At 35.1% G+C, this 17,317-nt stretch overlaps 2 protein-coding genes across 9 annotated transcripts in view; both read right to left on the bottom strand.

Annotated features, from left to right (window-relative positions):
• LOC143191492 (interferon regulatory factor 2-binding protein 2-B) overlaps positions 1-9,441 on the bottom strand; it is a 34,260-nt gene extending 24,819 nt beyond the window's left edge. Inside the window, exons 1-2 of the mRNA XM_076396656.1 lie at positions 5,598-9,441; positions 3,622-4,015 (exon numbers count right to left, since the gene is read on the bottom strand). Of these exons, the coding sequence (XP_076252771.1) occupies positions 3,622-4,015; positions 5,598-6,029 (826 nt within the window). The 5' untranslated portion in view covers positions 6,030-9,441. The remainder of the gene's footprint in view (positions 1-3,621; positions 4,016-5,597) is intronic.
• LOC143191481 (uncharacterized) overlaps positions 1-17,317 on the bottom strand; it is a 119,923-nt gene that overhangs the window by 33,669 nt on the left and 68,937 nt on the right. The window lies entirely within an intron of this gene.

The following is a 17,317-nucleotide window of genomic DNA, read 5'->3' as shown; positions in this document are numbered from 1 at the left end:
TTCGCATTTCGATGAAATGACATACTGACAAGTGAAGCGCGTTAGTGAGGCTTTAACTTGACGTTAGTTACACGTGTACTCGATACGATTTACACAATACGCCATCTGTTGTAAATCCTTTAAAATTAATTTATAGGTCTAATATTTGTAGTATTGAAAGTAAAATGTACTATTTTCACACGGCTATAAACTAAACTGAACTTGGCCTACTGTATACGGGTTGCTGTTTAAATATCGAGCCCAATTATGAAAAAACAATAATTTATTAATGAAAATAGCTTTATCGTTTTTCGAAATGTTCTCCATGATGATGGAACACTTTCCACCTTCGCTGAGGTAACATTTGCCAAACTATGCAGGATACAACGTAGACAAATCTTATTCTAAATGTTCATGCAATATCTTGTTGAAACTCGTCATACTAACGCCCAAGAATGACTCAATCTCATGGCAAGTCACATAGCGACCATTTCGACAATAATAACAACTGATTTTAGATGATCCTGAGCGAGTGGCAGCCATCATAAAATTCTTTATATCAACGTTTCACATGGACATGATGAGGCTTCATTGTCGAAAGTCGAAGTGAGTTCATCGATGCACTCCTTTCTTGATAATCCAAGTCGAAAGTAGTAAAATCAATGTTCATGAGTCAATTCAATTTTATCACTAAGGCAAAATTTTCAAGTCACTGTAAACAATGCAAGTTTAACTCAAATGAAGAACGTTATGGTTATGAAGGTTAAATTTTTAAATGGAAACGTCAAATGGAACCTAGCAGGATTGCCAGGCCCCAAAACAAAAATTGTGATATTTTAATGCTGCAGCAGTTATGATTTCGATGATGGAGATAACAAAGAATGTCGTACTTCAACAAAGAGTTTTAAAAATTAGAAATTGGAAGCTAAATTAGAATGAACCATTAAAGACATATTTGAGGTTGATATTGGATTTTAGTTGATTTGAGAAAAGTGGTTGTCATATAAGCAAAACAGCGGTAAATTTTGCAACTGATAAGGTTGAGCCACGACTTGCAAAAAAAGTTTTATCCAACAATCGTTTATTTTGGGAAATATCAATTAAATTCAAATAACTTGAAATGATGATAAAAATTAGTGGCTAGCGATGTACAATATTCACAAAAATATATCCTAAAACTAATTCGCGAATATTCACATATATTAATACTGCAAGGCATACTTTTATTTCTGTACTCATAAAAATTCTAACATTAGTAATGAGGTCAACATTCCCCTGAAAACTGGCCACCTAATCTCACCTGACTTCTTAAATAGCAAGTAGTGATGAATCATTAAAAAGGCTATTAGTTGGTAAAAAGGTTATTGTATAACTTTGCTTACATCAATATTATTGGGCTTGTTATATTAGATGAAGTGTTTTCAGTGCGTGCTTGCAACATTCGTCAGACTAAATATACCATTTTTGCCGCCCTTAACAGTAGATATAACCACAACAATCTCGGGCAAATTACATTGGACATAATTAGTAAATGGATAGGAAACTGCCGTACTAAAATTAACAAGGTTTTGATATGTTATATGGTTTTGAATAGGAACACAGGAAACTAGGTTCTTGATGACATCATAAACTGAAATATATGTATTGACTGATAATGTTAAACAATGGGATGTAAAATATACTATATCAGCTTTCAAAGATACCTGAACTTATCAAAGCTTCGCAGTTGTGGATATGTTTACTGATTGATCAAGTAAAACGTCATGAAATAATCATGAAGAATTTCTGTAAATGTACCAGGACTCAGTGCATTCGCATTAAATATATATTTACAAAATTAACAGTTTCGTGAAACTCTGTTGTGACAAAGATGAAAAAATTTAACTAATTCTGTAAAAAAAAAAACAGGTCGATACACATAACAAAAAATACTCGATAAAATTGGCAGAGGTCACAAAGACACATTCCTAAATATCTTAGTCTTAAAGGTACTTGAAGTCAAAATGAAAATGCGGCGTTTAAGGAAAAAAATATCTTTTATATCCCTACACAATATTCCAAAAATATAGTTATCACATTAGGGAAACTACAGAAAAGGGATACGGAATAATATATATCTGTAGGAATCATAAACCTAACAAAAAATCTACACTAAAATATATCGGAAGCTGCCAAAAATATAACCACTTCAGGATCCCACCTAAACCAAGTGAAAAAAAGAAAACATAACTGTTTCCGTTACTCTACTATAAGGAGCATCTACCCTAACAACACCCCCTGACCTAGATTCTCGAGTTTCCCATAAACCCATCGACACCATATGGTCGATAAAGCAGGGTCGTCTCGTCGGATATCATCGGAGGCAAAAGAAACGACGCCGACGTTCCTACGTCAAGAGACAGCCATCGAAGACAACAATGGAGGCGACAGTAAAGCCGCCACAAAGCAGATGCACCGCGGCAGCTAGCGTGAGAAACACGGTGTCTAGCAAGGTCACAAGTTATTTGAATACACTGGAATTTTGACGGATACTTTGAATAGTTGGGTGAAAATATTACTCAGTGAATTTACACAAAATAGTTTGTGTTTTAAATCAGCTAATTTAAGGCATAAAAACGTTATTGAGTTAAATAATAAATTGATATTATCATGGTGTTCGAATATAAATCAACAAAAATCAATCTTATATGGCAAAGATTGCAAAAAAAATACTCTGCACCCAGATACTACAGTGCTGATTATCTCGAAGCCTTAAGCAACCGACTGACAATCAGGTAATCCAGAGAATCACAATGAGACATAAGACTCCATTCTTATGTCAATATTAAAGTTTAACAACTCGTAGATAAACCGCGGTATTATATATATAAACATTATTATATCAGACACTAAGATTGGACCGATGGGTCCTCCTAGATATATATACCTAAATTTAGGTTATTGCAAAGATAAATTGTACGTTAGTCGGCAACGACTAGTAACAATGTAATATATAAATTTAAAAAATAAATGTATGTAAAAAAATAAAAAATGCAAATTATTAAAAACAATTGGAAATAAATATATAGAAAATTAGTTGGACTCAATATAAATGACCAAAAACTATTTTAATAAAACTTGGGGATCTGGAAACGTGAAAATACACATAATAAAAAGAAAACGAAAGGTAAACTAATACAAAAATATTTCATGAACGTGACTAATACAGAAAAAATCTCACAAATGACTATTACATGAGCTATTTTAATACCAGGATAATTATTAATTGATAATATATGTACAGACGTGTTACTTTACAAACGAAGAATTAAAATGCCGCCAGAAATACAGCACAAACTACTGTTTATAATTATATTGTATAGTATTGTGTATTATATGTAATTGGTTGATGACCAATTACATATAATTATTCCACCATTAAAATGATTGAACAGTAAAAATAAATCCAGTCGAGTGTTTTTAAATTATAAATGTGCAACGTACATAGTTTGAAAGCTTTGAAAAATTTGAATCCAAAGGTTATTTAGCACGGAAAATTATAATTGTGTATTATTCACAACAAAATGTTTAAAAGCCGAAGGTCCGAGGCTTAACCAATATTTACAAGGTTAACCATTTTACACTCAATATAATTAGACTTACCGGTGCCTTTGAAGGCTGTCCCTGCATCGAAGGAACCAGTCCTTATGGGATGTTTTTCCTGTTTGAAGGCTCTGTCTGCAGCCACCACGAAGGGCTGCGACAGGGACACTGCTGGTAGACTATCACCCCGGGCCAAGGGAGGCCTCACCATCTGAGACTCCTGTCTGCCGGCGTTGTGATCCTCCACGGAGAGCATCCTTTTCGTGGAAACCTCACCGTTAGTGTGGTGATGGCCGTGATGGTCATCTTCCTCGGCTGAGGAGAGAGCTCTTTTTATGCCCTGAGACGGTAGGCTAGTTTGCCGAGCACTGGACGTGTGGTGGTGAGGTTGGAGTGAGTGGTGAGCGGCTGCTGCCGCCAGATGCGTTGGTAGACGTACGGAAGTACGATTCACCTTAAAAGGAATAATTGGTTATATGACTATATTATAATTTCGGTATGGGGACTCACTCAAGTAAGTAACACTATCAAAACTAAAGTTACTGTAAGATTTTGGTGGAAAAAAAGGAATCCAGCCAGTGCACATTAGATATTAGTTGGTAAATCAAGACATAAATAGTGATGACTCGAGTTCAAAAATAAAATGAACATAAAAACTAGGAACAATTAACATTCAACTAGTAATATCCTGGTCTATAATATAAGAGATGACAAAAATTGAATTAAATGGTTAATACTTTGGAGTTATAATGTTTTACTTATGATATGCCTTAACTCCATCAATGAAGTACTAGTCGTAGTTGTACAGAGATGAATTTTGTAAAAGTTATTCAAAATCGATTGTTGTTATTGTAAACATGAAAGCTGTACGCAGAGCAAGATTGTTATGTGACTCGTTTAAGATTGAAACATAGCAAACAAGAAGAGGAATTCAATACGAATATTTACGTAAAAATGTTATACAACCCTTTTGTCAACAGTATTTGTAGAAATATGAAAAATCAAGCAACGAGGACTCTCGAGAAGAATACAATTCTGAAGAATTATTCTACGAAGTGAATTTGAGAGAGTTTGATGAATATAGGATATATCCAGATATCCAAAATAAATTGCTAGGATAGTTTTCCCACATCTATATATTATTATATGTATGTATTCACTGTATTCACTTGCATTAGAAATATACGGTGTTGATCTAAATGGGACGGGGACAGACATAAAAAAAACAATTATTACTTTGCTGTAAAGATCCACAAGCATACAGAAATATAAATAGAATCGAAACAAAGACTTCTTGGTATTATTTCATCCGTTAGACATCACCATTCCAACAAGAGTAAACAAAACATTGGTCCAAGGTCTTTCACCAAAACCAGGTACCGAACAGCTGTTACACTAAATTTGTTCAGTACCAGACGCCCAAGGAAAAAAATTACAGCCCGAGGATAATACGACACCAAGATTAGAATGACAAAGGCACACATCGTAAAGCCGCGAAAAGAAAGAGTACCAGGTAGAAAAAAAGAATTTCCATCAACGTTTCGGGTCGGTTTATTCCTGGAAGATGATGGCGACAAACTCGCTCGTATCTACAACAAACTCTCGTTATATCACGTGAAGTGATACACGAGATAAACGTTCGCTGTTGTGTACACAAAACCGTGCATGATTATTTACAAGCAGGGGCGTTTCTCGAAATCGCCATCGCTTTTATTTACACCGCTTTTTTTGCGAATCCTACCGCTGACCTTGAAGACAAATATTTCTACACAATCGTTAACAACGATGAATTTAAATCAGTGTCACTGTGGCGACGTAACATTACAGCGAATACTGCACAACATTGAGTGTTCGCGAGCTTGTCATTTGGGCGATTATTGCTTAAAAGCACATGAATCAGAAATGACTGAACAGAACTATTAAAAATGACGTTGTATTTAGATTAGTAATTGATAAAATTTTAAAACAACGTCGATCTTGTCGTGTTCCTTACTCGAGCTCGTTAAGAGGAAGGAAATCCGGTCCGGATAACTCACCAATGCTTCGTGATCGCCGGCAGCCTCAACTTGGGCCCTGGGCAATCCCTGCGCTCCCCTGGGCGGCGGGGGAGGCTGGGCCGTGGGATACGCTTCGAGCATGGCGCTACGGGAATGGTGTATCCCGTAGGTCTGATGGTGGGCCGCGGACTGGGTCTGGGAGCGACCGGAACCGGCCACCACCTCGCCGTTCTGATGGTCGCGGTGGCTCTTGGATGCGTGTCCGGCCCCCCTGCCCTCCTGGAAGCCGTGGGCGCGCTTCATCTGTCTGGCCGCGTCCAGCACCACTTCGATACGATCGGCACCCTCGTAGTTCACGCATCCGCGACACACCGCCTCGGAGAAGTCGTGCACCATGGCCCAGGGCATCCTGGGTAGATCGCACAAGTAACACTGTTGCCGTTTGGCCTGCTGCATCTGCATCACCGACATGTTGACGCCGTCGTTGAACTCTGCGAATCACGGCCCGCTATCAAATAGAGACGGAGTGCATGGTATCGATACTGATGAGGTCGGTTCGTCACACTCGCGTCGTCTATCACAGGACGCCGCTAAATTTAAGTCATCCGCACTGTTCCGGCTTGGTGCACGCTGTTCGCGACACGGTCAATATACGAACGAGACCAGTATCCGTTGTATAACCAATATCCCGACGAATATCTCGTCTTTATGCGACGGTCGTCCGACAAAGACAAAAGGGTTAAAACAATACGTCTGAAAACGGTCGAGACGAGAGGTAACCAGGAGAACGACACCCAAACACAGCCGCTGAAAGACTGATGTGGTGTAGTGGATCGGTGGAGATCGGGGAGCGACGACGAACCGATACAAACGCGACGTTGCCACGTTTACCGCCGTTGCAACTTGCAACAGCAGCGGCTTTCGACTTGGAACGGGAAAACTGTTTCTAAAAAAACATGGAAACTATTCCATGTATCTCGTACTATACACAGTAATAAGAACTGAATTTATGAAACTATGAAAATCAATAATAAAGTTTCTATAGTCTTCATCATTCAAATTCGATGGTTGTTATGGTAAAAATTAATGCTCTATGCAGATAAAGATTGTTTATGACTCATAGTAAGATTGAGACATCCTCTGACATTCCCTAAAAGAGCATTTGATATTTCATGAAAATGTATTCGAAGAAATAAGAAAACATATAAGAATGAGGACTCCAACAAATTATAGAAAATTTATTATACAGCATAATTATCATTGCATTCAAGTGTCGTACTTGAAATAACTAGAGACTAAAACTGTCAAAACGTTATAACTTGAAAACTGTTACTGAAATCGCCTGTTATATTTATAACATGTCCAGATATCCAAATAGATATCTAAACAATTTTTCAAACCTGAAGAAGTAGTTAGTTGTCTTGAAAATATGTTCTTGTGCTTATTACTACATAAAATTTAACAGCCACAAAAATCAAACAATACAGATAATAAGAATGTTACCGTAATAAAATAACTTAATGTTAAATGTATCAAAATACATTCACCGATATACAAACAAAAGATAGGAAAAAATAAAAGAAAACTGCAAACTACCTAAATGATGGAATATATACTTTGGATAATGTATTTCTTGTCTGTCTGCCAGTTATAAACAGAATAACCAAATTTTAAAATATAAAAAAGGATTTATCTAGAGGTTTATCTGCCTTGTTTCTTTGAAATTTCATTAAAAATAGTGTATTAGAAGAATGCTGTACTGAAAATATTCTAAACGATAATATGGTTATGTTTCAGTTGATTATTAAATATAGTCAAATAGTAATTCGGTCGGTTTTGAGGTTTTCGTCTTGATAAATACTTCTTTCATAATTGACGTTTCTTTCTCGTACTTTCGATAACACAAAACTAACCTTACCACTATAATATATCACATAAAAATATTACTCCAATACACCACAATTCTGATTGGTTCTGGATTTCATATTGAAGATTGTTATCATACTTGTAATTGTGTTGTTACAAGTGTTTGTTAGAACCTCCCTGTCCTATTTCATTATTATATTACAATTATGCATATTGTGATTGTCCTAAACATAAAATTAAAGCCGACAAGGACTAAGGTGTTTGCTTAGTCACGTTAGTAACTTGGTAGGGTAAGAACAGGTAAAACTATTTTCTGAAATGGTCTCCAAGTTGATTATATATCGAGAATTCATGTTTGAAGCCTGCATTATACAATAGGTCCAGTCCAAATACTCTTAAATATATACAAATGCTTTAATGTATAACCAAACATATTTTGATCATTTGCTATATTCTTTTTATTTTTTGTCACGTTTTATTAAAATTAATTTTTATGAAAATACTTACTGGGTTTATGATTTTAACAAGTTTCGTAAAATTCATTCAAGTTTCGTTCATAATTTCTCCTAACATTTTGTTAAATAAAAATATTCGTTAACAGTAACTGCAATATGGCAAAAATACCAATTTTAGTTAATCGAGACTTAATGAACGAACTTAATATCTACGTAATATATTAGAAATGACTCGAACATTATTTATATTTCGCATGTGTGCGTAAACTTGTAGTAGCAGTATAATAAAAACAATGCCACCAGACACAATATTTTTCCGCTAATATCGGCAACGCCGCAGAATACTTGAACCAGTCTAATTTTACAACCTAAACACACTACGAGCTTGTGCCGCGCGCACCCAGTGACGTAGCACGTCGCCGCCATTGGTCGTGACGTCACGGCCGTAACGATTACCCTAGCTGGTCCCATTTATCTCGTTCCCCCTTACGCCTCGCTTTTTTCCCCGCGATACTCGTCTCTCCGACAGTCACTGGCCGCTGGCGCGGCTCCCCGCCTCCCGCCTCAGCCCCGCTGCTGTCCGGACGCACAAACGTCGATGCTTGCCGATTGTAGCGCTAGGTTAGCGATTCGTAAACAGTAGGCCATGAATTTGTTTTTTTCGTTGTTGTCTTGCTTGACTAATAAAAATGTGCTTTTTATGGCACGTCAAACGATCGAATTGCATTTCGACAAAATTTTACGGGTACATTAGAGTTAGGAAAAGGGTTATTTATAGAAAAAACTATAAATATAGTAAGAGTTCTGCTAAATATACCGGATATATCAGTATATTTATGCTTTCTTTTTGTTGAGGAAACGACACGTTTTTTACATTATACATTAAATAACAGCCGATGATATTAACATTAATGAAGAAGTTATCAAAATGTATTATATATCCTGGGTTTTATCGTTTTCTTATCTTGATATAGTGAGAAAAATACTTCACACAAAATTATGAAACATGGGAATACAGTGTAAGTATATTTCTGGTAAATACACCGGAAATATCAATAAATATACGTCGATTGTATTAAAATTAATTTTGGGTAAAATTACTGGTTTTTTTACATCTTCAGATAATTGTTCTTCAAATACCCTAGAAAATATTTAGTAAATAATCATTTTCCGCTAAAAACCTTTCTTGTAAATGAGATTTAGTCGAAAAATGTTTTCACGACCGATATAAATTAATGTCAGCTACAATTCGGTGTACAATAAGTTCTCAAGTATTTAGTTAAGCTTGTTTATAAAATGCTTAAACTCTTTATTTTGAGACAAATTTATTTTCTATATCGGAAAATGCTTGATTTTTATTCAACAAAAAGACAAAAACACTATTATAAAATACGAATATTTTTAATAAATTTCTGACAGGTATTTCTTTTTCACTAAAATAATATAAATAGAGTAGGGTAAATATTTTTCGCTAATTGATCTTAACAGGCTAGTATTTGTCGTTTAGAGTTATATGTATCAATATACAAATTTATTCCAGTTTAATATTATCAACATTATTCATTTCAAACCTGTTAACTGTAGAGAGATCTTCTAAATAACAAAACAATTTAACATTATTAATTTAAAAATACGTATATTTTCAATAAATACATTTGTCGTAAACATAATTAAAGTAATTTAAAAAGTATTTTTATATTCGATTATAGTTCCATTCAGATGGTTTCATCATCTATGAGTGTTCTATAATATTAACGTTATCAAGTGGTTGAATAACCTTGGCATTGATAGTATTGAACATATGTTTTTATAATTTTTATGGACTTTGTCAACTACATTACTTACTAGTAATATTATATATTTATTCGCATTTATATAATGAAGAAGAAGAAGTTTAAAAGTCAGTTGGATAATTGGTGGTTTCGTCTTAGCTTGTTAGACAGTAGATACGAACTAGATTTGAATGGATTCAAACAGCTAGTGATTTTATTCTGAATGGCGACGTTCTTAGGGAAATCTTCAGTAGATGGATCGTTCAGCAATGTAACTTTTTTGTTATGTATCCTTTTGTTCCAGCTACCTCTATTGATATTAGCTTTAAATTATTCGTACTAAAATTACTTTTATACGTAATACGTACGGCAGAGAGTATAGTATAAGTCTTAGTACTTAGTATTTGTATAATCAGTACAAATACTAAGAAATTGACCAAAGAGCCACTTAAAAATACATTCCGAGTATTTTCTATGTCTTTCAATATTCCTATAATGTGACGCTAATTTGCAATAACACAAACAAAATCGACAACATCGGCCCAGCCACTTTGTTTTAACAGGACAATTGAAAAATTCCCAGCCTGACACATAGATGGCGCTACTAGAGTTAAATCCACCTGTTTTAGTTAGCTCTAACCCTCAAAAGATGCGTGTATAAATTTAACAGCTGTCGGATCATTAGTTTGTGAATTATAGCATTTTGAGTGAAGAAATTTTTGTTGTAAAAAAATTGATAAAAAGGAATTTCGCGTGTTGATAAAATATTGCTTTTTGAAGGGAAAAAATACAGTTGAAGCAAAAACTTGGCTTGATGCCGAGTTCCCGGACACTGCCCGAGGAAAATCAACCATCAAGGATTGATATGCTAAGTTTAGACATGGTGAAATGAGCACCGAAAACGCAGAGGTTGTTACCGGCGAAAACATTAAAAAAAAACATAAAATAATTTTGAATGACCGCAAATTGAAACTGAATTAAATAGCAGACACTAAAGGTATCAACTGAACGTGTACATCACATCATTCACGAATATTTGGGTATGAGAAAGCTCTGTGCAATGTGGGTGCCGGCGAGCTCACTTTTGACTAAAAACGACGACGAGTTAATGATTTGGAGCAGTGTTTGAAGATGATCAAGCATAACAAACTCGAGTTTTTGCGTCGATATGTGACAATTGATGAAACATGGCTCCATTATTTCACTCCGAAGTCTAATCGAAAGTCATACGAGTGGACTGCACACGATGAACCCGCTGCAAAGCGTTGGAAAACGCAACAGTCGGCTGGCAAGGTTATGGCGTCTGTATTTTGGGATGCGCATGAAAAAGGAAGGACTATCAACAGCGACTATTGCATAGCGTTATTGGACCGTTTGAAGGACGAAATCGCCGAAAAACGGCCGCGTTTGAAGAAAAAGAAAGTGCTGCTTCACCAAGACAATGCACCGTACCCACAGACCGTATTCTTCAGATCTGGCCACCAGATACTATTTCCTGTTCTCATATATCAAAAGAATGCTCGCTGGAAAGAAATTTTCGTCGAATGAAGAGGTGATCGACGAAATTGAGGCCTATTTTGAAACAAATGACAAATCGTACTACAAAAATGGTATCGAAAAGTTGGAGGGTCGCAATAATCCGTGTATCACCCTTGAAGGGAATTATGTTAAACAAAAAAAACTAATTTTGCCAAAAAAATGTTTTACTATGGTATGCCGGGGTCTTTTCAATTGACCTGTTATGTCTTCAGATCAACGAATGAGGAGATTGCAATTCTTTTGATAGAAATAATGCCTCTGATATGTCTGTTTTGATAATGAATAGGCGTTGTTATGCTGCAAACTTTTCTATGTTCTATGCTGGGCTGTATATATATATTTTATCTATTTTTGTCAATTGTGGGTCAATTTTAAAAATTCTTTTTTATTCGAAAGAGTGTCCTTCCGAGGTGATCCCATTGGAACTAAATCAGGATATGTTGGGGGGAAGTGGGGTGAATCCAAGGAAGCGCTCAAATTTCAAAAGCACGTACACAGTTTTCATATTTTTTATCTAAAACAATCAGATATTTGTGCATAATATTATTACTGAGCTGTTGTGACGTAACATCGGAAGTCGTTCAGTGCAAAAGCTATTCACTTTGCTTTTTAAGCACAAACTATAGCATATAAGACCTTGTAGAAATATTGTACATAACTGCTTCTATGGTATAATGGTTAAAGCGTTTAACGGCCAAACGGATGTCGCGGGTTCGATTCCCGGCAGGGGCAATAACTTGATGTTGTAGCGGATCTATTATAAACTATTTATCTATTTACAATATTATTTTAACTACTATCAACTGATGATTTTAAAGTCGGTTCCGAGCCCAAACAATACTAAAATAATAACATAATTTTGGTACATATACAAAAAATTAAATTATCAACAAAACAAATCTAAATTAATATAATTGTTTGGCCTCTGCAAAGGTGATCAGTTGGTAGTAGTTAAAATAATATTGTAAACAGATACAGTGTTTAGGTAGGTATTAAGCTAAATTGTGTGTATATAGTAGAATATTAAATACGTGTAGTAGATAAGGTTTTTAAATAAGGTTTCTCAAGTTTGATTATTTTTTTACTTGTTATTGAGTTCCTTATTTATTTCTTTATCTTGGTATGCATTTAGATCGACGCCTAACCTGGAAGAAGCACATACTCTCTAAACGGAAACAACTGGGACTAAAATTATATCAAATGTATTGGCTCATCGGACGCAAATCCAAGTTATCATTAGATAACAAGGTATTGCTGTATGAGTCTATACTCAAGCCTATTTGGGCATACGGAATCCAACTATGGGGTACCGCTAGCAAATCTAATATATCCATCATTCAACGGTTCCAAAATAAGGTGTTGCGTGCCATTGTTGATGCTGACTAAAATTATATCAAATGTATTGACTCATCGGGCGCAAATCCAAGTTATCATTAGATAACAAGGTATTGCTGTATGAGTCTATACTCAAGCCTATTTGGGCATATGGAATCCAACTATGGGGTACCGCTAGCAAATCTAATATATCCATCATTCAACGGTTCCAAAATAAGGTGTTGCGTGCCATTGTTGATGCTCCGTACTATATTTCAAATAAAGTGATACAACGCGATATTCCTCTAGAACCTATAACGAGTGTAATTCAACGTGTTTCTGTGAAGTACTTCGAAAGAGTGTCAGTGCATCCCAATGTACTCACTAATCAGCTAAATATGCGACGTGATAGTGAAGTGCGTAGACTAAAACGTTTAACAACACATATGTAGACTTTAGAATAAGACTAATTAATTAAGATAATATTTTATACAGAAGATTGCTTAATGAAGTGATTTTCTACATGCCATGTATATATAATATAGACATAAGAAATACTTATTAATAATAGGGTAGATTGTGGACTCACGAGGTGAAATAAAAAAAATATTTCTTGGAGTTTCTTTTTAGTGTTCGATATTTGCTCAATAAATTACGCAGTTACTTTAAAATATTATTAGAACGAGTAGACCAAGACTCTGAAATATAACAAAAAGAACTATCCACTATAAATAACGTGTTTTCTTTAGTGAAAAAACAGGAAAGGAATTACCGGCATGCCTAGAAGTTATTAGGTTCGAATCTAGTAACTCCTAGGTTCAATTTAGACTAGTTTTTTTCTCTTGATGGCAATTATTCAAGATTTTAGCGAGGAAAAATGCATCTGCTTAGTCGTAAAAATAAGTAGAAAAACTCCGAAAATATGTTCGCTGCTGAGAATTGCGGGAAAATTCGAAACATCTGAAGGGCGCCACAAAATAAAAAAATGAATAAATAAATAAATAAATAAATAAATAATAGGCATAAAAGCATGATAAGGTGATTTTTCAGCATAACAAGGTGTCGTCTCATACAAAATCAGTTAAAGTCAAACTGTTGAAATCACTTGGATGCCAAGTTTCCACATAACTGCCACTGTATTCCCCAGACCTGGCTGAATCCGACTACCATCTATGTGCATCAAAGGCCTTATAGGTCAGTCCTTTCCCGATCCTAAAGAAGTTAAAAATGGCTCAAATGAATAGTTTGGCTTAAAACTTTATTTTTGACTGGCATTTATAAATTGCCTGAGAACTGGGCAAAAGGTATTGAATCAAATGGTCAATACTTTTAATAAATAAATTTTAACTATCCATTGTGCCGGCTTGGTCGGGGCGCTGGTTAAGGCGACAGGACGGCTCCCCTATTGTTGCGATAGTCTCGGGCTTGAATCCTGGTGGGGTATAGTCGTGCATTTATGTTTGTGATTGCCCAAAAAGCAAAAGTGTAAAATCCAACAAAAACTAATCTTAATCACGCTAGTAATCAGGCTGGGTAAGACCGGATATCTTCTGGGATAATTTCTAGGTTGGTCACCGCTAGCCCACATTAAGCAGTAAGTTCAGTTCAGATAAACCCTTATTAGTAAAAAAAAACTATTCATTGTAGATAACGTGTTTTCTTTAGCGAAGAAACAGGAAAGGAAATACCGACATGGCTAGAAGCTATTATATTCTCTTGGTTTATCTGCTTCGTCGTAAAAATAAGTAAAATAATTCCGAAAATATGTTTGCATTCGACTAATATAAACCACTAATAAATCATTCGATAAACCGGAAGATTATCCGGTTATTATTCGTGTTTTTCGTATTTCAAGCTCGAGTATCGGCAAACGGTCGGAAAAAAGGCTCACCACCAAATCGACTTAAAAATAATCGTCGAAAATACAACGCCCATCTATTTTAAAATTTTATACGGTTCTTGCGTGAGTCACGGGTATCTCGACTGGCTCTGGCAGCGGGCAGATGCTTTCTTTTTCGGTAGGATCGCGGAGATGTTTATACATCTGCTTATAAACTTTATATAATAGTATAATGTTTGGATATTGAAGTCAAAATATACAACGGGCGAGCGCTTTAGGAAGTGGATGTTGTTGGAAGCAGATCGTTGATTAAAGTTCCCTTTTCTGTAATTTAAACAGAAAACTGGCGGAATAAACTTGGAGATTTTTTTTTGATTTGAGTGGTTTATAATTTCACTCAATGGTATATTCATAAATTTATTCGTCGAAATTCGTTGGTAAACAATTCTTATTTGGAATGGTTGATTGCAAGAGCGAGTTTCTTTTCTATATAATGGAAAAACTCTTTTTTTGTAGGTGTATTATGTTTATTGTCTTTTCTCTCTTCCTCTGTCTATACCAAGTGTACCGGAAAGTTATTAGCAGTTTGTCTAGTTGAACAGATGTCACTAGGCTTACAATGTTAAATGTTATATTGTATTGACATGACTATCAACTTCTTGGATTTTTTAGTGATTGGACTTGCAGCTTATCGTAGGATTCAAACGACGGTCCTTGACATTAAATTTACTGACTGGCGAGTGACAAACTTTACAAATCATTCCAGAAGACATTCGGTCTTACCCAGTCTGGTTACTGGCGTGACTGGGATCAGTTTCTTTGTCGGATTTTACACTCTTGCCTAGGAAAATCACAAATATTAAACAATCACAAACAGTTTTTACGACCATGCCCCAACAGGATTCGAACCCGCGACTACCGCAACAGTAGGGGGGAAACGTCTATCGGCCTTACCACTGCGCCACCAAGCCGGCTCGCTGGGCTTAAGTATGCTATGTTATGATTTGATAAATACTGATATCAAGCGATTCAAAACTATACATGTTATATTTTGGGAAAGTAACACGTGAACACGTGCATTTGCGGCACGCATTACTTTTCTTATTTGATTAAAAAAAGAAGCTGGTAAAAAAAAAATACGGTGAGCATTCTCTAACCTTAACCTCGCTTTACTTGGTAAAAAGCGCTATTTGCCAATTTCGTAGGATTTATTCCTCTTTCTATACTCTATTCTACAGTAAATTTCATCTAGTACTTCAGTAGCTTTTTCAGCATTTCCTTGACCAGGTGCTTCCCCGTTCTTCATTTTTCTCAGTACACTCGTTAATTCTTCAATTTTTATTCCCTCTCTGCTCTCCTTTCTTTCTTTTCTTATTGGTCGGTATATTTTTGCGTCTGTCGCTTCACGCAGACAAGGCAATTCCTGAGAGTATTGTTTCCATCTCTCCATAATTTTTTCATCTTCAATTATTATGTCATCTTTTTATCTTTTATGTGTCTATAACTATATGCTATTTCTTTTCTGCAAGTTTTTAAAACTTTGTAAAAGGTTTTAAGTTTTCGGTGCCATTTGTCTACTTCATCCTTTTTCCAAAATCTAATTGTGTTTCCTTTTTTGTTTCTTCTATCTTAGGTCTTTTATATATATTTTTGTCAAACACAAAGAAAAACATGCATCATTCAAGGAAATCCATAAATAGTAATTGCAATATTTATAGTATTGGCAATGTCATCGAAGATCATCTGGTAAGTCGATATTTTAGCATTTGCATTCTTTTACTTATTTTTAATGAAAAATTTTCAATAATAATGAGGGATTCTTCTTTTCTCTTGCCAGAAATGCTGCCTTTGCAGATACCCAGGAGGAAATTATCATGAATTTGCCAGATGTAATATCTCGACATGTCCTAGAAAAGTTAGAGTTCCATAATAAATTCGGTTTTGAACTTCAAATGCTGAAAGATAGCACCTTCCGTTTCTGCTGGTTTCTATTATGTCTCTATCAAGCTGAGCTTTATAAAAAAGATACGAAGGTGTGTGATGAAGGCACAATGCCAATTTCATCAAATGGTGAGTTTGACAGAAAACACAGGTCGAATAAAAACTTGTTTATTTCGATCTAAAATGCTAGCATATGTTCGATGGGAGGATGGACAGGATATTAGGTTAGATAAAGGAAGTAGGGAAGCGTTATGGAAGTGGTACTGTTATAAGGGGTACAGAAAAGAGAGAGAGACGTTTTTTCCCTTATTCCAGAATGACCAGCTAGAAGCAAATGGTCTTTTATGCAAATGGAATTTTATTTAGAGTACAATAAATTAATTTCATATAAAAGTATACAATTTGGATATTGAACCCAAAATATATTGTTGATTGAAGTTGTTTTTTTTGTCGAAAAACAAAAACTCGTCGGAGTAAACATGGAAATTTTTCTTATGTTTGAGAGGTTCATAGACAGTTTCACTCAATGGCATATTCATAAACCAAATGTATTCGTGAGAATCGAGATTAATTTTTAAACAATCGTTTAAAAAACAAACCATGCAAATATTGCTTGATGTAATCTCGTGTATTTGTTGAGATAACTCTCTCTGACAGATAACTGGTTAATGAGTGCTTGAATATCATGAGCTCGTTACGTGAATGCGTTACAAATAAAAACAGGAATTTACTTATCTGATTTTTTACCGCCTTTTACTCCGTGCATTGTCAAGTTTGATTGAGTTTTAGATTAGACATTTTTAGGTACAAATATTTTTATTAACAAAAATTACACTCAATTCAGATGAATTGGATCGTTTGATGGATTGAAATGACGAAATTAGGTCGATGTACCAAGAAATAAAAAAAAATTTTATGGCAATAATAGGTAATATTTCGATTACTCTCCAGATTTTTGTTCAAAAATATTTCCGTTCAATAATAAATGCAGCATTTACTTTATTTAAAAAAGCTCTAGTAGTTATTGTGCGA

Source organism: Rhynchophorus ferrugineus, unplaced genomic scaffold (genome assembly GCF_030347505.1).
Source record: "Rhynchophorus ferrugineus isolate W39M unplaced genomic scaffold, kcgeb_rfMv2 rfM2, whole genome shotgun sequence".
NCBI lineage: Eukaryota > Metazoa > Arthropoda > Insecta > Coleoptera > Curculionidae > Rhynchophorus > Rhynchophorus ferrugineus.
This window is presented reverse-complemented; position numbering and strand designations above follow the sequence as displayed.